The sequence below is a fragment of the Myripristis murdjan genome, chromosome 15 (genome assembly GCF_902150065.1).
Source record: "Myripristis murdjan chromosome 15, fMyrMur1.1, whole genome shotgun sequence".
NCBI lineage: Eukaryota > Metazoa > Chordata > Actinopteri > Holocentriformes > Holocentridae > Myripristis > Myripristis murdjan.
This window is the reverse complement of record NC_043994.1, coordinates 13,697,275-13,721,894: the sequence shown is the minus strand read 5'-3', so window position 1 is coordinate 13,721,894 and position 24,620 is coordinate 13,697,275. Positions and strand designations below refer to the sequence as shown.

Sequence of the window (24,620 nt, the reverse complement as noted above, 5' to 3'; positions counted from 1 at the left end):
GCTAAAAGTCAAGCATAAACAATAACACAATGAGTGTGACTCAGGACTTAATGTAATATCCCCTGGCTCCCGCCTAATAGTGGGATGTTATTCAAATGCTATCGCTGCCTATCCGCCTGCTTGTGTGAGTGACAGTGGAGTCCATATTAGAATAGAGCAGGCGGTGGGGTGTTAATGTAGTGAATTTATCCATGGCAAAACAAAGAGCCATGCTCAGGATTGAAGAGCTCTTTCCCTTCCGCATGTCCATCATACTACAGATAGGTAGTGGAGAGACTAAGACAAGAGGCTGTTTTCACTTCAACAATAGGGATCACTGTCAGAATCCTACGGCACCCTAGTGGATCTGAGGTGGACGAAAATGAGGTGTGTGTCTCTGCAAGTTGTGTGTGTGTGTGTGTGTGTGTGTTAGAGAGCAAGAGGGGAGAACACAGAGATCAAGAGAGACAAAAGTGTGTTTGAGTGTCCTTATTCATGCTGAACTCACAGTGAGCATGTCATTGCACTTCATGTCCTGAGTCTCCCTGTCATCACTCTTGTTGTAAAACTTCCTGAAGAAGTTGAAGGCCACGACTGTGTAGAGATACACTACGACTGCCAGCAAGCCCACAGTCAGGACCAACTGACAGACACACACACACACACAAAGACAGATGGACACAATGAGGCAGATGGGCTTTAATACACTTCTTCATCTTAGAAAAGCCCCAATATAACCCTCCAACGTGAAAGCAAACATCACATGCATGCAAATTGCACTTATGAACACATACTGTTCAGAGGCAGATGGACAAGAACAGATGCACATGCGCACACGCACACACATACACACACAAACACACCTGTTTTCCATTGTGTGTGACGGAGGAAAGAATAGTGCGAAGCGTCTTGAAGCCCATGGCAATGTCCAAAAGGTGAGCAGCAAAAAAGAAGTTGTTGTAGTGACCCAGAACTGACATGGCCATGTACCAGGCCAAGTACAAGAAGGACTGTGCACACGCACATACACACACGCACGCACGTGCACGCACGCACGTGCACACACACACACACACATATAAACACACAAAAGTCAAGGCCATATAGATTAACAGACAAGATAGAGAGACAAATGTGTATTTTAGATAAGACGGAATCACAGGATATTACCACCTTCACTTCAGCACATATGCAGTTGTATGAAGCAAAATCTTATCTTAACACAGTAGAAACAATAGATCAAACAAACTAGGAATAAGTCATAAAATATTAGATATGCTGTACACATATTGCTGGGTCATGTAACAATATCAGTAAGCATGAATTGCAGGAAGTAACACTCTTATCTGCATTATAGTGACAACAGGATATATGCAAACAAACTGAAAGACAGCCATAAACAATATTAGACAGAATATTTTGGCTCAACTTACATTATCAGTGAACACAACTCCTAGTTTCCAGACCTGGTACTTGACGTCAACGGAGTTAAATCTGAAATAAATGGCATTTTGACATGGATACATTGTGATAAGAACTCAGCAAAATAGGGTCAAAATGTCCATGGTTCAGATCGGGCCATTATAGCTATAGTAACTTTTCTAAAAGAGCCTGTCTGTTAAGTGGTCTCAGCTGAAAATGTCCTGTACCCTCTCATGCGAGACATAATGTTCTGGGACCTTCTTTCCTCTGGCCACACTGTTATCAAGTGACACACACACACACACACACACACACACACACACACACACACACAGTTTGAATTCAGTGGCTATTAATGTTGACTGTGAGCACTCCGGCATAACCTGCTACACATACAGTGGCGATTCAATCATCTGAAATGCTATTTCACAGTGCAGCTGACAAGGCCCACAAAGACAACAGTTGGACATCAATAAGTACGTCTTGTTAAAGCTCAGCAGGGGGGACTCATAGAGGAATCCTATTCTCCAGTAAAGGGCATCAGGAAATGCTTCACTCATTTCCCTTTTTACATCGATAGTGAGTTGTATGCAAACGCAGTCATACAGAGCCTCCCAAGACAAACAGTATGCCTCATCATTACCATAATTGCAAGTGGCTAAGTGTAACTGCCATGTGCTTAATTGCATAAAATATTAGCTATGGGACTGAACTGTTCAGAATCGTATGTGCAAGAGTAATGGAGTGACTGACATACAGTAAAATGACATAAAATACGAAATCAGTGCAGTATTTTGTCTTTGTCTCGATAAACAACAGACATAAACAAGTAATATCTGCAAACACCTAAAGGACCATGCTTTATATTTATAACTGCAACTGTGCACAAATCAAAGTAAATGAGACAAAACAGCTGCAGCTTTCCACTAATCCCTTCTGAAGCATGTAGATTTGCTAGGACTCTGCATGCATTTATATATTTATATATATATTTATTTTTTTTTTAAATCTACTCACAGAGCACTCCAGGCAGTGTCTCTCTTGGGCCTCCTCCTTTCCTGTGTCTGAGAGCGGAAGTCAAGAGCAGCCTGGTCCAGGCCCAGGAGCTCACTGATCCTCTCGCAGCCATAAAACTCACCATACTTATCCATAACCTGACAGGCAAAGAAGAGAGGTTCACACAGTGACCGAACAAATACTTTTCGAGTGTCTTCCCATCTGAAAAAGGATGAAAGGAGTTGACTGGGTGATTTCTCCTGCAGTATCTTTGCCATAATGAGATGGCAGTATAGGTGGACCGGCCATCTGGAGTGCTGGGAATTTTCCCAGTAGACCTGTGGGCCCGGTGGTGAGACAAGCAAGACTGACACAAAAAGAGAGTCAGCACCACAGGCAGGTGGAGGGTGGTGCTGGCTATAAGTGTATCACTGGTCTATCTTTTTCCTCTTGCCAACTTTAATTTAGTACATTTTCTCTTTCATATGTTGAGATGACAATGTGTTATGTATTAACTACGACCTTGTCAAATTAACAAAGGAACATGGAGAAGCAGCAGACCAAAAAATGCAAAGGTGGGTCTAAAAAGGAAAAGAAAAAGAAAAACAAAACAAAACAAAAAAGCCTATTAAGGAAGATCAAATATAAATTCATTAATTCATTTGGTAGCATTAAAATTAAAATTAGTTCAAGTGCCAATTATACTGACAGCATGCAGCCATTTATTCTGTTATGCAGCCTTTAATTGCTGTGGAAATTTTCTTAATACAACTTCAGTACACATTCACAGTAAGGCAACTTACTAAGATGTCATATTTAGGAGAGAGGAATAATAGAAGCAATCTCAACAACTGATGGTAATGGCATCTAATTTATTTATTATATATATTAAATTCCCCAAGTCACCAAATAAATGATCCTAAAAGGTAAAATTATCCAGAAGAGCGTTGGTAAATTTACATAAATATTGCCTCTCTATGTAACACCACTTGGATGAGAGGATTCAGAGGCAGGAGGGTGAACTGTCTCTGGGGACTGTGAAAACATTTTTGTAACTGATAGGGGAGTGATTACACCTGCTATTAAATGGTTCATTAAATTCCAGTTACTTTCCTGATAGTGTCATCGAGTAAAATGCACACATTAGATTCAATCAAAAAGCACATTTAAAATATATGAAATTTTAGCTGTAAGTCAGTGAATCTCCAGCACCATGAAAACCTTACCTTCCTCTTCACAAATTTATCCCAGTAATTACTGGGAAATGATCTGAAAAGAGAAACAAAGGCTGTCAAAGAATATTATGACAAGGCCAAAATGATGATTTTGAAAAAGCACAGAAACAGCACTGTGAGTGAAACTCCTCCATTGGTAAATACACTACACTGTATATGTTACAACATAATTGATAAACCAAGTCTAGGAGGGATACAGGGTTTATGCAATCTCAAGCAAATATTATATTTGATGGATAATACAAAGATGACATCAGTGACAGGGATGTACCCCGCTCAGCATTTCTTCAGTGGAATCAGCAAATAGTTGGCTCATTGACTGACAATTTGACTATTTGTTGTTTTGTTTTTGTTTGTTTGTTTGTTTGTTTGTTTGTTTGTTTTTTCATAGTTTTTCTGGCAATAAGAAAAAGTATTGATACAAGTTTGCTGAAAGAACATATTAATAATAATCAAGGCATTCATGATAAATTATATTCAGATATAAACATATTTGAGCATTTCTATAGCCTATCTACAAAAGACAGCAGCATAAAGATTTAATTGCTTGCCATTATGAATTCCTGTGTGGCTTTGACAGAATAATAAGACAGAATAACAAGACAGTAGACAGGTATGTCTTAATTTGGAGAAAAGTTTTGACAATTAAAATATTAAGCAAATTAAACAGTTTGGGCCTAAACAGAAATAAATTCATGTCCCTTTCACTGTTTCCCCTCAAATGTGCTATATACACGATCACACATCGCCATTTGTCACTTTGATCATGACAGTGTGTCTCAGTACAAACAGGCCTCATTTGATCTGTGTTTTTGTGGTCCTGAAATGCAAACTGTCTTTAAAAAACTAATACTAAAATTAAAAAATGGATACTGTGGGGCGTACGACAAGCTAGCTTGTGGTTGGGAAATTAACATTAATTTCAATTGTTTGAATTCTGACGTGACTATTTGTGGAAAAAAAAAATATTCTGCTGTCCCTAGTTACCATTACTGTTTGTGTAAAAGCAATACCACACTCAAGGTCATGCTGTTATAGTCGACTGAATATCAGCACAGCAGGGATTATCTTTGGCACCTGGCCTGCAGGCTCGAGACAACTGCATCACAGTCATGCTGATGTACAGTATAATGTACAGTATAACAGCACTCCTTCTGTGTGATATTGCTTAAATGAACATACGGCGTGTTGATGACGAGTCGGTCCCACTGCCCCTTGATGTCCTCCTCAGGGGGCTGCTCTGTCACATACAGCCCATCAAACTCCAGCCTCCGGGCTACTTCCTTCTCACGTTTGAAGATCACCAATGGTACCTGCCAATCAAATACACTGGATTAAATACTCCTCTCTCTAGAAAAATGGATGATGGCAGGCTGTCAAAATTCATATATATTGACTATGTGTTTGAGCCTCTATACCTTGAGACAGTAGTAGCCGATAATGCAACAGAAGGAGATGAGTGTGTGCACTAATGCAAGGAAGTGGAGTGATGGCTCCATGTATCCACTGCTCTCTTCCAGGACAAAGCAAACGCTGCTCTCACTGTCACCGCCAGCAGCAGAGTCCTGCTCTTCACTGTGGATTGATGCCACCACCTCCACCTCTTCATGTGGCACAGGCAAGGATGATACCTGGGCAGTGAGACAGTGAGGAGAAACAATAGATCTGAGCCAAAAACTATTTTTTTTATTTTGGCACATGCCATGCGGAGGGACTTATACAGTGGTTTGAGAGTTGGCTGCCCAACAGATTGCCATAAATAGTCCTGTCCTTCAAAAGTTGCTTTAAAGCAGACAGGAAATATAGCTCCAGAAACACTTGACAAGATTACTATGTTCTGCAGGTGGTAAGGGCACTGGCCATAACAATATGAAAAAGATATTACAAATTATAAAGATTTTTTTGGCAATCTAAAACACAGGCTGACCTTGTAGAAGAGGAGGATGAAGTTTATTGCAAAGGCCACAAACAACGCCAGCAAACGCATGTTGTAGAAATTTCTTGCAAAGTAATTCTGAAAAAAAAAAAAAAAGCAAGCAGTTTCACAACAGGTTAGCAAAATGGGTTTGTATGTTCTGTGCATGTGGAAGTGGATGTGGGTATGCATGCACATCTGTGTTCTGTGTGTGGGTCTGAGTCTGTGAGTGAGTGTGTGTGCATGTATGTGCAAGTGTGGATACCTGTGTGATTGTGTATTTGTATGATTTACCAGCAGCGTCTTGTGATGGGAGCTTATTGTCTCCCAGAGGGCAGATTGCTGGCTCTCTAGCTCCTCAGGCTTACTGGAGCATCTCTTAGCTGACCATTTAGCCTTGGCCTCTTCCTTCCCAACCTTGTTTTCACATTCCTTTCCTCTGCAAACCACAAACAGAAGAAAAAAATAGAGCTGATAAAGACATAAGAAAGACAACTAATTTCACATTTCTTGTTCTCCTGATGCAGTGACTACAATATCTACATTTCATTTCAGATGTTGTGCTTTTTATTACATGTTGTAAAGACAACATTTGATCCTTCTTTCTTTTTTACCTAAATTTGACCCTACATTTTATAAGGCTACTGAATATACCTGTGTCTAAGGATATAGTGAAGCAGCTTAAGTCAAATAATCCTGCTTCAAAGGGCTTAAGGGGTATGTGAGATACTCACTTTGCATTCTCTGATTCAGGCAATTCCTCATCTTCTTCTGTATCCGCCTCCCTGGTGGCCTGGGTCTGAATGCATTGTAAATAAGTGCATTAGAAAATCATACAAATCAATACAATATCAAGGCAGTGTAAGGACAGATAATAATGCAAAATAAATCTTCCCAATCATTGTGACAAATACAATAAATCCAATGTTTGCAACTAGAACTGCTCCTAAATGCAGCCCCCTATACAGACCCTAAAAATACTCCCCCATCAGAGATTTGACAGACATCATCATCACATGCACAAAGTGAAAATAAATCCATACCTTGCCCTGATATTTCTCAGAGCAATCTGTGGTGGCAGTGTGTCTTGTGGCTGTGTTGAAAAGGTCAGTCAGACTGGCTGTGAGGTCATGCGTTATGAGTCTATATTGACCTCCTTCCTTCTTCACTCGGAGGCCAAATATGTCTGACAGAACGTCCACTTCCCTGTGGAAGGACACAGCCGCCACCTGACCCAGCTCACTCAATTCTTTCTGGGAAGGGAAAGCGGTGGAGTAATTCTTTAGCTGGTCCACATTACACGGCATCTCCGCAACCTCATCGAGTGTTGGTTCAAGGATACCACCGAGCAAATCTGAGAGACTCATCTTCTTGGCTCCCTCTATGAGCCCACCACTAACAAAGAATATGTACAGCACATAACCGATGCCACGGACTAAAGCACAAATGCAGCAGATCTGAGCCATGAAAATTAATCGGATGAAGGAAACAACTGACATGAAAATATCCTTCAGAGTCATCTTTTTTATCAGCTTCTTCAGGTTTTTGGCAGAAAGCAGAGATATTAGCAGTGAAAACCAATATGTTAAGGAAAACCTTCCTTTGTTTGAAGTGTCTTGGCCTCCTTCTTCGTCCTCGCTCTCAGCCCCATTTCCAGCAGACCTCTGTCCACTGTCAGAGCCAGATATCTGGGCTGCTAGTTGCATCTCAAAGATGGTGTCTTCACAAAAATTGACAAACATCTCCATCTTCTCCTTCTCTCCACCCTCATTGACCACATCAAATATGAACTGTCTCTTGGACTCTTTGACCTGTGGTTTCTCCCACTGTGTGCGACTAGACTCACTGATCTCAAAGTACACACGTTCAATTCGTTTTCCGCTGCCCAGGATCTCAATGCGCCCAAGATAGGGCTGGAAGTAAGTCAGGACGCAATCTGCCAGGTGCAAGAATGTCTCCAGACGTGAGTCATTAGGCATGTGTTCAGACAAATTGGTGAGGAGAACAGCAATACTGAAGCCAATGTCTTTGGCAGGCTCATGGAAGCGGTCCACAAAGGCCTCGTAATCCAGGATTTCCTTTTCGTCCGTCTCCGTGCAGGAGAGGAGGAAGAGAGTCTCGGCTTGTGAGAAGCGCTTGGAGTTTTCCATGGCTCTGTGGAAGTCCTTCCTGGAGATGTAGCCCTTACCATCAGGGTCATAGTCTCTGAAGGCATCTGAGGATGTGAGGTCTTTGAGTTTGAGGAACATGTCAAAGAACTTCAGTATCATCTCCACATTACTTGATGATTCCACCAGCATGTCCACCATCTGCTTTCCAATGGTTCCATTAACCACATTGCCTGGAGTGAAAGGAAGAAAAAGCAGAGAAATAAAATGCAGCTTTATTATGGAAAATTCTTAACCCCTTCTTAATCCCAAATTATAAATAGTAGTGGGGTAGTGAATAGTGGGGTATGCAGAAATCATACCCTCTAACATGGAAAGGAGCATCACAACCATATCCTTTTGTAAATCCATCAGCTCTTTCAGAAGCTCAATTTGTCTTGAATCCTGTGAGTAAAAAAATAAAAGTGTGTTCCAGTTTTATCAGAAATCTTATTATACATGTAAAATATAAAATTTTAGACTTCTAGCAGACAACATTATCAAGAGCAATTTACAAAAGGTGCGATTTGTATATTTATTTATTACCAACATTGCGAGCAGCCAAAATGGGGGTGCAGGGAGAAAAAACTATGACAGTGTCATCTGAATATTTATGTTTTAGCAAAAATCTGAATGAAAACATGCAAATGAAAAGTCAGTTAAACAATGTACTATACCTGAGACAGTTTCATCTGCATGTGGGCAAAAACATGGAGGAATCCCACAACAGCATCCCACAGACGGCTGTGGGCAAGACTCTGCTGGTTCCCAGTACATGGGCCCTAGATGAATACAATAATAACATGAGCTGCTTCACTTTAACAGCTGCCTCAACTAGTAGAAATAAACAAGTCAATTTCAGATGAGCAAAATGGCCCAAATATTAAGGCAAAGCGCCTGAAAGCATGCACTGATTGCCAGGGTCATGCCTGCAGGTCATGGAAATGCACAACATACTGGCATATTGGAAATAGACTAACCTGTATGTACTCTGTGAGTGTGTTGAAGACCTGCTTGGCCACAATTATGGCCTTGGAGAAGTTGTGCTGGCCCGGTACATCAATCACATCCTTCCCTGAGTAGTGCCAGTAGAAGTCACTGATTGATTCCTACAGTATAACACAGAAACAGGTATTCGTGATTCATGGGCTTGAAGAAAATGCTGTTAAAGTAAACGTAACAGTGATTAATAAAGGAATGATTTTTTTTTTTATGTTATGGTATAAAGACCACTGATCGCAAGACTGATGAACCTCATGTCACACTAGTATTTAATGTTGCTGCACTGATTAGACCATTATGGTCATATGACGATGCCAAAAGGGTAACTAAGACAGCTGTTGGTTTGGATATTTAGTCCAGCAATGTAGTGGCAAAGGTAGACCAACCAACTGTCCAGCAAGCTAACACTGCTTTAGAGATCAATTACAATTTGGAGGCTTGTAGTAGAGTGGATATGATAAAGTCTATGATGGAGCCATCGCTAGCTTAAGAGGGCACAGCTCCATCCATCAAACTGAAGTGCTTTGCAGCCCTCCTCTGTTCAGATTTCACGTTATATTGAAAAACATATCCAACAACAGCACAAAATCAGATGCTGTACTAGTGAGCTAATAGTTTAATGTTACTCTCTACTATTTGTTGAGTATATAAGAGGAACAGCTAAATAGTCAATCAAACAGGGGCAGGAAGAAATAAAAAATGAGACTGTGTTCTGGACTTCAGATTCTCACAGTTTGATGATGTTTTTTTACATCAAATGATGACAATACAAATCATTTTAATGAGAAATTTGTATTTTATTCATTTTATTTTCCTATCCCTTTAATGTACAATAATCTTACCTGTACTCTAAGTAAGTAGTCCACGGTGGATATGATGATGTTGACTGTGGTGTTGTTCCCTGTTTGTGTCCTCAAGTAATTCTGGAATTCTAAAGCAAGCAGACAGTACAGTGAGCATGAGGGATGGAAAGCAAAAAGAGCATGAAATGCATTTCACCCTGTGTGCTCAATGTAATTGGATGATGAAAGACTTCAACCAGAGCAGAAAGAAAAGCGTTGTATTGTACAACAATTATGAAATGAAAGTGTTATGTTGTCATTGCCAACATTTTAATGTGACACTGAGGCATAAATCAGAACAAAACCTGTTCCTTTCTTTATCTGTCACTTTCATATAAAACACCACAAATGTATATGTGCCTGATCCTTTGCCTCCCAGAGAGGAATATGAATGAAAATAATTTTGTGAGAGTGTTTCAATACAGAAAGTAAGAAACCTGAGTTGTGTCCTTCACAGAGTAGCTGCAGAAAACGGAAGAGGTCACAGGTCAGCTCTCTGTCAGGCATCACCTTCTCCCCTGGGAGGAAGGGAAGGACGGTAGAGGGGAAAGAGTGAAGGCAGGATAGAGTACAAGAGAGTGAGAGGAGGAAGATTGTCAAAAAGGATCAAGAGAAACAAAGAGAAACCATGATGTATAGAGTGAAGAGAGATATTTATAAGATAACAGAAAAAGGACAGGACTGAAAAAGGCAGAGAGCATAGGACAATTTCAAAGTATGTTCATTCGAGTTCAAAGATCTCAAAGCCGGCTCAACCACTGTGACATGGCCTTGGTGAAATTGATTTTTTAACATTTCCATATGAATACAGTACCTGAGCTCTCGTCCATGGCCATACCTAATCCTTCTGCTTTGTTCTGCCTCTCAAATGCATTCAGATCCAGCACACTGGGCAGGAGAACACCATGACACACACACACACACACACACACACACACACACACACACACACACACACACACACACACACACACACACACACACACACACACACACACACACACGAATAAGCACAGCTTCTGCACTATTGCCATTTTTGTCATGTATTCTTATCAGTCACAATCAGTGGATGAGGCTGGCCAGCCTCTGTGACATTTGATGGGGCCTGTCAGATTTTTTTCTTCTTCACTTACCTACAAGACTGCATGAGTCCAGCCATGCTTTGAAAGAAGCCAACATCTCGCTTCTCTCGCAGATAATACAACATTTTCTGTCAAACAAAAACATCAAGGATGAGGCAAGAGAGAAGCGTGAGTGGTTCAGCAAATAGAAGAGGATTTCATCTGAAGCAGATATGATTACTGTGACATGAAAAGGCTTTTTTTTAAATATTAATTAGCACGAGCATTGCTGCACCACCTCTGCGTCAAGGCAACACCATTCATAAAAATAAATAGGATTTTGAAGGGATAGCTTTTGAGAAAGGTAAATACTTCAGACACTGATGAGGGGTCATTAAATTAACTGAATGTACTATCCCAGGCATATCACAACAGTTGATTTAAGCACAACAGTTGGGGCTCCATAATGGATCATGATATCAGGTGATCAAGAGCTGGAAAAAAAAAAAAAAAAAAAAAAACATTTCTAAAACATAAATGTATTATCATGTTTGTATAGAACATATTTCAGGGCAATTTTGCATTTCTTTTGGTTACTTATGTTTACATACTATAACCCAACAACTGTTTAAATGCTATTTTATTGCTTTAACTCAATTTTATTAATATTTCTACTGTTTGCATTGCTTATTTTATATTCTGTTTGTTTGCTTATGTTCTGTTTTCTTTTTTTCCAGTTGAATTCTATTACTTTAGCTGCTGCCACAAACTTAATTCCCCACAGGGAACAATGCTGTTTCATCTTATTTAATCTGATGTATGTAACTTATTGTCCTGTGTTAGGACAATCTGTAGCCTGCACTGCTGTCAATAATTAACAGAAGTCTAAAACATGGAAATAGAAATTATTGTTTCAAATCAAAGTGTTGGCCAGTGTCAGAGTCATGTAAGTAGGCTGAACATCATGTATGGAAAAGCCAAGAAAAAAACTGACAATTCAAAAATGTATCTTCTCTGAAGTATCATGTAGTTTGGAGAGGATGAATTCGTTGGCCATACCTGTTGGACAGTAGCATTCCCTCCACTGAGAATGGCAATACCCAACTTCAGGGAAGAGGCCACCATGGAGCCCATGTCCCCTGTTGGAATGAAAAATTAAATCAACCAAAAGATGTCAGTTGCCCTGTTATATGCTGGGACTGGCTCCAGCCCCCTTTGACCCTGATTAGGAATAAACAGGTACAGAAAATCGACAGATGAATAGACAGAGCCAAGGGCTATCCAGTATCAGCTCCAAAAAATAAATAAATTAAGCAAGTCAACAGTGACCATGACATCTCCCATGATTCATGAGTGTTGCCCTGAGTGAACTTTTTTTTTGTGTCATATTTTGTCTCTTTAATGTGTGATGTGTAGTGTCCGTCTTGTGATGTGGTTGCTACTTAAAACTTTAGGACATTTTGGGAACTAAATGACTGGTGGTGCTGTGGTGGGCCAATCATTTTCATTCTGTAACATAATTTAAAAAGATAATTCCCCAAAGGTTCATCAAATTTGACACAGCAGTGTCTGGTTTATATTCAAAATGCCAGACCCCAGTGTCAAAATCCATCATTCCCCCACATTTTATCCAGCAGTGGCTCAGAAATTGGGCATGAGTCATGAAAATGACTGCCACAGATCGTGATACGTATTTTTATTTTTGGGCAGGAGCACAGAGTCAAATGCTTAGTCTACTTCAACTGCAAGGATCTTCAGCTTCATTTCCATCTCAGGAGATCTGTACTGATGCAACCTTAATTTAACCTTAATGACAAACTTTTCAGTCACGGAGCCCAGCAGTCATGCTATGTTTGGTCCAGTTTTCAACAGGCAGCTTACGCCTACCACAGGATCATCTACAGAAACATCTGACTGTCAAGCAGCCTGCCAAAACAGAAGTAAATACCACTAAATTAAGCAATAGTCCAACACTGAGCAAAGTCATTTAGTCCAGCTGTTAATTTAAGAAGTCAACAGAATTAGTCTACCTTTGCTGGCACTGATGGTCTGCAGGACCATCTCAGCAGCCCCACGATCATGAAGCCTGGCCTGCTGATACAGTAACTTCTGTTTCTCCATCTCCTTCTCCTGAGCAACACAGGTCAATCCATCATCATCTAATTAGCTGAGTAATTAGTTTATCGCTTGTCAATAGTTCAGGTTATTGATCAAATGAATCACTCTTAATATAGAATGATCAACATTTCAAAATTACATTCATTAATCCATATTTTGCTCATTTATTATAATTAAAATGTCAGTCAAATATCATTTAGTCAAATAAATAAAGAGGAAAACAATCAGGCGGCATAACAAGCGAGCAAGCGACTCTTCTGCCACTTTCATTATGAAGGCATTTCCAGATGGATTTTAGAGGGGAGAGCGTATACACTCACTTCAAAGCTTTTCACCTCTTCTTCATCTTCATCCTCGCTATGACAGCTCTGGATGACAAGATGGACAAAGGCGGGTGGATAAAAAAAAGGGGTGGAAAACACATTAATAGAGAAGAGCTTAAAAAAAAAGAAGGCAACAATAAACATGTCATCTTACATAAGTGGTGTAGTCCCCCTCCAGGTAAATCAGTAACAAAAATGTCAGTTATTTTGACATGTAATTTTTGTGCTAGTTAGTATAATTTTGGGAGTGCCACATCATAGCGTTGTGATGCCCCATACCCAAGTGTTGCTGGAACCAGATCAGCGGTATCTGAGTTATTGCAAGTGACACATGGACAGAAAAAAACAATGCAGGGTTCCCTTTGGTAATTTTTAAAATGCAAGTATGCACTTGTTAGAGTCGTATTGGTAAGAGCATTGTTCATGCTCTCTCCTCTTACCTTGGCCATGATAGCAGCATAGGAATTGTAGAGAGTGTCATTTCCAAGCTTACTGAGGACAAGCAAGACAGATGAGATATATATGTCAAAGCCAGAAGGTTTAGCAATATCATACAAAAAATATTACTTTTAAACCTATAAAAATGTATTAATTAACCTCTTTTCAAGGTGAGCCTATAGAGAGCAGCAAAATGTTACAACTGTTGGTGAAAGGCTTTTAGAGAAAATAGCCTCAGATGTTTGACAAGGATTAAGGCTCCACTGATTTTAATATAGACTTTTCTGATGATGGATTTTGAGCAGTAATAAAAGTGCTATGGGGGTTTTATTGCATGTGATCTTTAATAATGGACACACACACCTTTCCATCAGAGCGCTCCGACTGAACAATGTAATGAGTTGTAGGAGGGGATCGATTGGTTTGGCACTTTCCTCCTCATCCTTTCTCTCCTCTCTCCCACCTCTGCACAGCTCCATCACTCCTCCTATCTGCAGTCCAAAAACACAGAACAGCCTCTGATGTGAACATGCTATTAATGACTAACACCGACCAGCCACAGCCACCCATGGCTAACCTTTACACACTGGGAAACTGCACACTCACAAATGCATGCTACACAGCCACTCATAGATTACACACACAACTATGCTGATGAGCATGACACACACCAACTTGAACCATCTTTATTAAAAACTTTTTATGAGTTCTAGAGGGCTCTCATTTATATCAGGGATAGATAGATAGATAGGCACTCTTCTCAAATGTTCTCCCTCCCTCTCCACTGCTGCTGTACCTGCCCAATGCACTGCATTTTTTTGTAACAAGCAGACAAGGTGGAGCAGAACTTCAGCTTAAAATATTGTCATGCTTTAAAGAAATATTCCAATGCTTTGGGAAAAATATCCTCTTTCCGGCTTAACTAGACTGAGATAAGATGTTCAATACAATTTTCACATCTCTATGTCCACTGGTTTGGTTCCTATGGGTTGCAATTACACAATGTATCATGTCTCTTTAAAAACACTTAGAATTTTAATTAGATGGTGGAACTGTAGCGACTGAACACATGTATCCTTCGGTCCACTGCAGTGATCCACACACCACTGAAGGTATAGGAAGATCTGGCACAAATTAACAGAAAACAACTAAACATGCAATTCAAATACACTTGATAAATTGTGCAAATACGACAGCTTCAGAGTTGCTGCAAAATTAATTTTTTCACTTTGACGGAGCCAGGCTAATGACTCCTACAGACTTCAAGTTTTTATGCTAAGCTAACATGAAATGCATTGAAATGCATGAAATGAAATCTATTGTAATCAACCTGATGCACAATTAGAGAGAGAAAAGATCATGGAATAGTATCATCAAAATGAAAATGAAATCACCAAAACTCATGAATGGACCAGACATTCAGGACTCTTTTTCTTGTTTTTTTCTTGACATGAAAGCTGGCGTATTTCATTTATTTAAAGATTTGCTTTTTAATGTTATTGGTAGGTTCCTGTGGATCTTTTCAAATGACAACAGGGCCGATATGGCCTCCTTTACCACTCACAGCTAAATCCTCCACGAGCTTCTCCTCACAGCTGTGGTCCTCAGCTGATATCCAGGACTTATTGTAGCCCTGGAGGAACAGGTTGACAGCTCTGTGCCTGGGAAGAAGAAGAATGGGTGAAGAGACAAACAAAGACGCGTGGGAGTGGGGGAAGAAAGAAGGGAGAGAAAAAAAGAGAGGCAGCATAGAAATAAACTGTTAAACTATGAAGTAGTTATGATTGCGTCCTTCATTACTATATCACCAAGGCCTCTTATGCCATACTATGCAGGTGCTCATTATATTCACTGGATCACTACATCCGTCATTTACAACACACCAACCCTGAAATAATATTCCTCTCCACATACAAACAAACAGACAGACAGCCATAGGCTTTTCATATGCTAATGCCTTTGTTGGCAATGGACTTTCCTGACATGGGTATGATTGATAGCTTAATTAGGTTTTACACTGCCTCCCAATCACTGTAGTGCCTCCTACACAATGGAGAGCTCTCATTTACACACATACACTTTATCTATAAAGAGCTACAGTGTTACTATGTCAGGTTCATGCTGAATATTTAGTGGTTCTTGACTTATACAATGAAAGAGTACTTTCTTTGGTATAGAAATTAAAAATGTCTAGGTGTTAAATTAATTCAATATATTACTAACATCATCTCTAACCCATATTATTAAAAAATTATACCATTTGCTTTCTCTTATTATACATCCATCAGCAAAATACATAGCCCCCAGTAAATGGGTCAAGCAATGAAATACAGGCTGTTATCTAAAATCAATACTGCTTAAAGGTTGCTTGTAGAATACTTTCAATGGATTTTCATTATTTTTTACTAATTCCTTTCATACTTCATATTGAATATTAAATGCTACGTTTTTCTATGCATAATGTAAGACATCCTGAAAACTCTCCACTCGAAACTAGGCCATTTAAAAAGTACAGGGCATATTCTTAGGGTCATTTTCCCCTGATGACAAGGCTCAGTCTGTGCAAACATAATGTTCACTAATTTTGAATTACCAATATTTAAGGTTCCTATACAAAAAGAAGCTGAATTTGTACAAAAACGGTACAAATTCTGTTATCATTGTGACAGTTTGGCTGATGAGAGGAAACCTCAGTACTTAACACAGCCTTGCATATATTTTTTAATTATTCACATTTTGTACCTGGGTAGGTTGTACAGGGGAGCCATCCTGAGGCAGGCCACCACTGCTCTCTTCCTCTGTTTGGATAAGACTTTGTGCCAAACAGCAGCCTTATTTCTATGTGGGTGTTCCACCTGAACCCAAGTCAATAAGGTAGAAAATGCAATAAGGCAGTGCACAGGAAGCAATTACAGTAACTAACAGTGTTTTAAGTGGTAGAAGTTATCACTCATGCATTTGTCCATTTAAACTGCATGAATGCTGCAATAGATTTTTTTTCAATGTTAAATAGTACAACTACATTACTGTTTGGAATACCAAAACACTCGTGTTTCTTGGCCCACTAGGTAACAGACCATTCCTTGTAGTATCCACCAGCTGAAAAGGTCAAGTCACTTTTATTTATATAACACATTTAAAAAATCAACAGGAGTTCACCCAAAGTGCTTTACAATTGTGGCAGAAGGATTAACAATACGAATGTACATGATTAAAGGAGTAATACATAAAAGCAAAGACTATAATGGAAAACTTGTTAAAACAAGGAAAAGGGAGAAAATGTGACTTTTCAAAGCAATTCGTCTTGGGGAAAAATCAAAACTGCAGTTTTTCAGTGGGCATGCAGTAAAAATGGGGGTTCTACTACACTGCTTTTAGTCATTATGGACAAGCTCTGTAATAACCATGCAAAGCAATCACATCAACAGATTGGAAATCAAAAGGTATTGTAGTGCATGACAGAGAATCTTTTTATCTCTCTCTAAGCCCACCTGGTCCAAGTGATAAAGAACTCGAGCAATTCCCAGGATCTTGTCTGCAGCCTTCTCGAGGTCTGACGAGGCCCCTGGCTGGGTTGGAAGCTTTGTAAGGAAAGCCTCCTGCCACGAACACCTTCGTGACTCCAGCTGAAGGGGTGGAAAAGGAACAATGTGTTAATTGGAAATGCAGCTACGTGCTGGCACCACAACCATAAAACAAGTCTTTTCAAGTAGTACCACTAAAGAGACTATTTAACTAAGTTAAATAAATAATAATTACAAAAAACATTCAGGACATCCTTTGAATCCTTTATTGATTAATCCTTTCAATTATGCTGACTGACCATCACAATGCTGAGCAATCCTGAATCCTGAGAACAAAAACAATTTATAAGACAGACTCATTGCTCAACATTAACTCTTTGGTTTTGATTCACATTTTCATTAATAAACAAAGGTGAGATCTAGATCTAGATCAAAAGTGTATAGGAGAAAGCAAGATTTTTGTTGTTTTTGTCACTGACTTGTGAGTGAACATATTAGGAATTAGATGTACATTTTGTTTGAGTGTGTCATGTCTCTGGGGTACAATGAGTCATTGATTACTAACACCGTCATGACATTATTAGAAAAAACATTTTCAGAATCTGCAAGTTGAAAGAGTGCACTTCAGTCAAAACTGCCACATACCGGGGCATTCTACAAATTACAAATTGCATGTCCTCAGGCATGACCTGCGTTGATGAATATGCAAAATGGTTACAGAACATAGAAGAGATTTGCATTTAATTTCGTTTGCAAATCTACTTGTATTTTAATGTCAGCAGTTCTACGGAAAACAAATTAGCCAAGCTAGAGACAAAACAGCTCAAAGTGAAAATGGAGATAAGGAAATGCTTCCCATTATGTAGTATGCAGTTAAAATTTACATTATTTGAATATAATCTTACCAAAGTCATAACGGGTCAGAACCCAAAGAATTCGTCTCGGTTTTCAATCCGAGACAGCTGGCGTTGCAGAGCTCACTTTATAAGGCCGCTACTACACCTTAAATTAGTTATTTTGTGGGAGATATGTTTCACACTGATAGCCTGCTGTGTTATCTCTGTGACCTAAAGGTACCAATAATCCTCCATGACTACTTTATTTAGTCTTTATTTACCAGTCAGCACCAACTGTGGCCATAAACAGGCCAGTTGTTTGTTTGTTTTATGTGCAGAATGGAGAAGTACAGTCTGAAATGAGCTCTTCAACTCTTGGGTGTGCTTAACAATAAGCTTTGACCTTTAACTATCAACGAAAATACATATTGTGGCTTTAGATTCCATTTGCCATATGCCATAATGATAGTCTTTACCTTGCTCTGAAGATGTAAAAGGCCATTACAAACATGCTCCCGAATCTCATCTTCAGAATCCCTCTGCAGAAAGCAATCCACAAACAGAATTCAATCTATACAATTTAGAGATCTTAAATGATACACATTTACCACTGCCATGCCATATACTAGTGGACTGTAAAAGAAATACAGTCATTATGTCACGATTCATATGATATAAACTTTACTGAGGAGGACAACAGCAATGCAGGCTTTGTGCACGTTTCTTGCCAACCTGAGTGAAATGGCTCTTAGCCAACAGGATAAGGCTCTGGTCGCTGGGAGAACAAACCCTCAGCCCCACAGGGAGCAGTCTCTTCAGGGAAGCCACAATGAGAGAGGTGTGCGTGGAATAACGATCCCCCTTCCTCTTCATCTTCCTCCTCTCGTAGTTCAACTGAGCATCGAAAAACCATGAAGGTGAATGAGCATTTCACAGACTAAAATGAGAAATGACAGTAGGAAGCTTCCTCATGATTAAAATACCTACTCTAATAAGTGGTGTCTATGGCCTGGAGTGTTTTCAAGTAAAAGGCCTAATTTGTATCCAATCAGACATCTCCTTCTACATTCATAGAAATATTTTTGATAATTTGTAATGCATAACAACATCATAGACACTCAGCAAGTCCAGTTTACGTATAACTAACCTTTGACACCGTATTGCTGTTGACCAAGAAAGCCAAGTTGTTGATTTCATTCTGGATCACATAGTTCTGTTCCTCCCACTTGAAATTCTGTTGTAGCAAACATGCAAAAGAAATATTACATGTTTTTTCAGCATGCACTTAAATAGTATTTTGGTGAGAAGAATAAACAAATAAATGCACTGTTGTTTGTAACCCTCACATGAGACTTGGCCCAGAATATAAAGACCTCTGCCACCATGCTAAACAACTGCTCAGCTTCAGGGCTCGACTCCTTCAGCCATCTGGCCCTGAAACAAGACAGCCAGGATCACATAACATTATCAGAAGATTTATGGCTTTAAAAGCTCAATATGGGTCTGAAATAATAAATGCAATAACTGCTCTTCCTTCCATATGTTTCCTCTCTCTCACAGAAACAAAAATGTGAGTTTATAGAAACTGAAAAAGCCACAGACTGTAAATAACAGTGAGTGAAGAGAGCATGACCAATGGTTTCTGACAAGGTGTCTTGAAGCTAGAATATTGTGCTTATGGTCATGGTATGCACTGGTGTTGTTTTATTTTGTCACCCTGAGCAGTCAGACAGGGCAAAGGATGAACCAAGCATATAGTGATGGATTGGCAAGCAGTCAGGATGCAAGCACAACTCAAAACAACCCCAGATAACAATTGCTTAATGACATTTATTTCAAAATTTGCCATTAGTGGACATGTTAGTTGCTGTGAAATTTTATAAGGAGACCATAACTTCTTGCGGGTTGTGGTCCGGTTGACTTGCATGGAGGTGGGAGGAGTTTTCAACTGTTTTGGAGCCATTTACTAAACGGCACTAGAGGAACTGTCTCTGGCACTTCTTATTGTACATAATGGCTTCAAAATTCCTGTGGTTTTGGTTGCTTGAGATGAAATGGTTTATATATTTATTTTTTTGTTAATTTAAAAAAGTTTAAGTTATTCAGAGTTTAAAAAGTCTTCAAGTCATGATGATTTTTTAAATAAACTGGAGTTGAGGGGATGCTGATATTTTGGACTTTGATGTTTTGCTAATTTTGAATCAAAACAAAACCTCTCTAGAGGTTACTGGCCTCTGCTCGGGTGACCTGAATACAAATAATGCTAAAATAAATTTCACTGTCAATACAAACTGAAAATACTTCAAATGAGTTTTGGGCTTTTGGCACTTTGCATCAGAAATCTAAAAGCAGCTCAGTTCTTCTGACCTAGGCTCCATGATAGCGTGCCTTACCTATTACAATCCACAAATGGGATGAGGAGAGGATAGAAGGCATAGAGGTCTCGCACTAGTAGAGTGAACTTCTCCTGTATCTTTAGTTCTGCATCTGAGAGGTTATTCCGCCCCTCCACCTTCATTTGCTCCTCCTCCAGCAGCACACATTCTGCCTTCTTCCTCAGCTTCTCCATCAGCGGCAGGAAGTGGCTCTTCAGCAGCTCAGTGCTGGCCTTGCATACAATTGGCTGTGCAAAAACTGAGAGGGGTCATGACATACAGTTGATAGTGGTGAAGCAGAAGAGAGTGAGAAGCATGACTGATCTGTACTCTATTATGTAAGATAAGTATAGCAAAATTTATTTTACACTGGCCTTATTTGACTGCATTAATCTGTGTATAAGTATTACAAGTATAATACTACTGTGTATATGAAAATCTCACTTATAGTATGTGAGTAAGTAAAGTTTTGTTTTTGTAATACATAATATACTTCCAAAGTGTAACACATCATTGACCTTTTTCACAGCAGCCAAGTAGACAGCAGTTAAACACAGGTGTTACTAATGACATTAATTAAGGTTTTCACCCATTTAAGTGTACCAAAGCCTCTCCAGTGAGCAGGCATAAGATATAGCAAAACCCTGGCCCTGTTCGACCTCAATGTAATGGAATCTGAATTAATATCATTAGTAGCACCTGAGTTTACCCTGCTGTTCACGTCAAAATGACTGTTGTGACAAATGTATATTTGAATGACTTCATTAAAATAGTGTTGCAAAACTGTTGTACACACATTATGCATTAGTACCTATTGTGTACTTTTCTAATACACTGGAACAAGGCTGCTGTAAAGTCATAACTATCGTATTGCATCTATAAACCCAACATTACACTATATGCAATCACATTACCTGGCAGCTGTTTCATCCAGTCGCCCTGGCTATTGCCCAGATGGTTGTGGATGATGTAAAGGATGTGGCCAAGCAGGTTGCTGGCATGCTGGGGAATCAAAGAGGTACAGATTGGGCTGTCTGGCTGGCCTTCGGGGCCCCAGTGCCACCAGCGAGACACATAGCTGCATAGCATGGGCAGGGTGACCTCTGTGACATGGATGTAGTGCGCCTGGCGAGCCCCTGCCCCAGCACCAGCCAGCTCCTCCACCTCCCCCAGAGCCTGCTCTAGAGAGGGCAGTTGGGGACACATGTCCTCCACCTCATCTGACACCCTTAGGTCTGCCAGGCATGGATAAGGAAAAAGAAAAAGCTAAGGAATGCTGGGGAGCAGATTGTTCAAGACATAAAAACAAACGAAGGAAACAAAAGAAGGAAAAAAGTGTGTCCTTTTTGGTACATGTACAGTATATGTTATTACCATCTCTCTCAGTGGCACTCATGGTGTTGTAGATGGAGTAAGGGTTGTCTTGGTTGAGAGCAGGCTCCAAGAAGCAGACAGGGAATGCCCCGGTCAAGGCTGCCAAGCAGGCGCCAGCCGCCTGCCTCTGCCTTTATGGAAACACACCCATCACTCATGACAAAGGGATGTGACTAGTGCCCATATTTATCAAACTCTTCAGAGTAGGAGTGCTATCATAAGATCACTAGCCAGCCACTTGTACTGTAAAATACTGCCCCATCAGGTTAAAATGACTTTTTTTAATCTAACCTTGTTTAGCCTTGAGAAATGCTAAGCCTGGACAGCGACAATGCATAATCCAGGAGAGTAAACACATATCTCTCTAGTTTCTCTAGTTTTGCCTACTGCTAGATAATGTATATATGCATGCAAAACCAACTAAAAACAAATACGTGGTTTCTTAAGAGAAGAAATCCCCATAGCAATCCCCAGAGTAGACACTTTGAGTAGAACAGAACTATTCAGTGCAGAAATAAACATGATGATTAAAAAAACAAAATGTCATCAGCACAAACTGTGAAATCACAAGTGAATTTATAGACAGTACCCCTCCATGTAGATGCTGCTGCTGGTGCCAAGAGAGTAAAGGCTGTTGAGGATCCTGTAACAGGACACCTGGACGCTGCCCACTGGAAAAGACATGGTGATGTTTACAGCTTGGGGCCTTTGTGAGCCTCCATTCAGTGACACCCAACAACAACACTGAGAGGGAAAGCTGACACCACACAAATAGTGAGAGCTGGACTTGGTGGATGTTTGTTGATTAATGTAATGAGTGGCTCCTGGAAGGTCAAGTGATCAGTGAAGGAGACAATATGCCACTGCCACTCCACGGTCATGACTGAGAGAGTTAATGAGACCTGGTTTCATGCTGCGGAAGGTAGGAAGTGGAGGGGAGGGCGTCCCTGAGTGATTTAAGGGGTGTGGAAGCCAGCTGTTCATCCCACTGCTTAGCATATGGAGGGGAACGAATGAGACCACTGAAAATGCATGAGAGGGGAACGGACTTTTGTATACCTACACACCACTGTGAAATGATATATATGATGTGAGAATAAAGTAGATTGGATTGCACATAACAGTCAATTTCAGGTTGCTATTGTGAGGGTAGTATCAGAAAGATCTTAAATGCAAAAGTTGAAGGGGAAACTCCACTCCCCTTAAGCTGGCACAATACTGTATGCATTCTCCAGGAGAAACAGAGAATCATATATCTATTTCATCAGGATGAATACATTCCATATTGACTACTTCTATTGATCAACAGCTGAGACTGTGAGTTATATGTTGTATGTAGCACCACATCTACCTCTACTATAATCTCTTTTCAGCGCACCCTTTATTAACATATTTAGGTGATTATATTTAGGCAACTCTTACCCAGGAGATCCTCTCCATACTTTTGGTTGCTGAGATGTTGGAAAACAGCAGTGAGGGTGGGGACAAGAGTGGAAGTTGTGTAACTGAGGACACTAGCTACTGCTCTGGGATGCTGACTCCTGCTCTGGGGCAAAGAAGCCAAGGTCACGGAGAGGTTCTCCACCGTCACCTCCAGATCAACTGCAGCTGCTTCAAAGAACAAACGCAAAGATTCCTGGACAGACTCCGGTGCTGATTTCATCATCCTATAGAGGGTCAAAAAGAACAGTTATCCTTGAGATGTAATAAGGTGATGTGAGTAAAGTACAAGAAATAACTGTAAAAAACTCTAAAAAGTAACATATAAAAGACGCCATGCAATATCCCTTTTGCTAGCTAAAGTAACATGACAAGCAGTTCAGAATAAGTATTCAGTTGTTAATCTGTCCACACAGAAAAGTGACATCAGTCTCTGTAAAGACACAGTGCCATGACAGGCTATTTCTTTCAGAGGCATTGTCATCAGGTACTAAAAGTGATATCAACAACAATTAGATAGCATCAGTGTACCAGTGGCTCAATTACACCAGTCATCTCATCCTCGGCTATCTCATCCTGTGACACTAATTTGACTGCAGGGGGAACAGGGACATCAATTTAGGCAGAGTGTGACTGCAGTGCCATCTAGCTACCTGGCATCTAGAGACTGGGCCAAAACATGGAGACAGCTGATAACTGATGAGGCGTTGTTTCCTGGGGAAGCATGCAGACATAAGCACACATGAAAAATTCACATTGTGCGCACACACACACAGAGAAAAGCATATGCAACTGCACATACCAACAAGCAAACACACATAAACAAAAAAGATGAGAATAATCTCAGACTATTACAGGATCAGGTTCTCAAGACACAGACACAAAGGCCGACTACAGTAGGAAAAAGTGGAAACAAATGGAAACAAATTCTAACTTAACAAGCATCCACACCATCCTTACCGAACAGTGAGATCCTGTGTCTCACTAGAGCTCCAAGCTTACAAAAGATGCTGAGGGTACAGTAAGAAGAGAAAAGATAAGTGGATTACGAAGAGTGAGAAAAAAAAGTGGCAGACAATCTGCAAGAACTTAAAGAGAAATAAGCCTTTAATTCAAAGATTAAGTCCTCAAGAAAACCTTAAATCAAGGAAGATTTGGTCTATAATAATAGGAAGTGCAAAGGTACAACAAGGCAATATTAAACATACGTTACAACATAGAGGTATGTTCTGCTGGACATGACCCATACCTGGTGACCATCTCCTTCTCCTTGTTTAATGCATGGCTTCTGTTACCATGGGAAGAGGGAGAGGTGGACAGGAAGTAGAGACGGTGGCTCTTCAGGAATTGTTCCAGCAGAGGCAGGACAACCTGTTGAAGGGTTTATTTGAATATTGGCATGGGTGCATAAAGCTTACAACAACAGCACCACAAAAACATCTGTATGACCAGCAGTCACATTATAAAATAAATGTACTTCACTGTAATTTAAAAATCAAAATAAATGCAGATCAGCATTGAGATAAATTATGCATATTTCCCTGAACCATGATAATGTTTATCAGTTATTTCTTCATTTAACATGAAACTAAA

At 39.9% G+C, this 24,620-nt stretch overlaps 1 protein-coding gene across 1 annotated transcript in view; it reads right to left on the bottom strand.

Annotated features, from left to right (window-relative positions):
• Positions 1-24,620, bottom strand: part of LOC115372917 (ryanodine receptor 2-like) — a 74,557-nt gene that overhangs the window by 6,029 nt on the left and 43,908 nt on the right. The window contains 38 exon segments of the mRNA XM_030071081.1: positions 488-622; positions 843-989; positions 1,413-1,473; positions 2,419-2,555; positions 3,624-3,666; positions 4,815-4,945; positions 5,051-5,263; positions 5,560-5,646; positions 5,842-5,986; positions 6,282-6,346; positions 6,591-7,888; positions 8,018-8,099; positions 8,372-8,476; positions 8,675-8,803; positions 9,539-9,627; positions 9,976-10,056; positions 10,353-10,426; positions 10,672-10,748; positions 11,659-11,738; positions 12,630-12,729; positions 13,038-13,085; positions 13,481-13,532; positions 13,836-13,921; positions 15,013-15,139; positions 16,221-16,333; positions 16,970-17,104; positions 18,315-18,377; positions 18,571-18,732; positions 18,986-19,072; positions 19,185-19,272; positions 20,232-20,472; positions 21,128-21,448; positions 21,588-21,718; positions 22,177-22,258; positions 23,010-23,254; positions 23,678-23,741; positions 23,988-24,037; positions 24,277-24,398. Coding sequence (XP_029926941.1) covers positions 488-622; positions 843-989; positions 1,413-1,473; positions 2,419-2,555; positions 3,624-3,666; positions 4,815-4,945; positions 5,051-5,263; positions 5,560-5,646; positions 5,842-5,986; positions 6,282-6,346; positions 6,591-7,888; positions 8,018-8,099; positions 8,372-8,476; positions 8,675-8,803; positions 9,539-9,627; positions 9,976-10,056; positions 10,353-10,426; positions 10,672-10,748; positions 11,659-11,738; positions 12,630-12,729; positions 13,038-13,085; positions 13,481-13,532; positions 13,836-13,921; positions 15,013-15,139; positions 16,221-16,333; positions 16,970-17,104; positions 18,315-18,377; positions 18,571-18,732; positions 18,986-19,072; positions 19,185-19,272; positions 20,232-20,472; positions 21,128-21,448; positions 21,588-21,718; positions 22,177-22,258; positions 23,010-23,254; positions 23,678-23,741; positions 23,988-24,037; positions 24,277-24,398 — 5,496 coding nt within the window.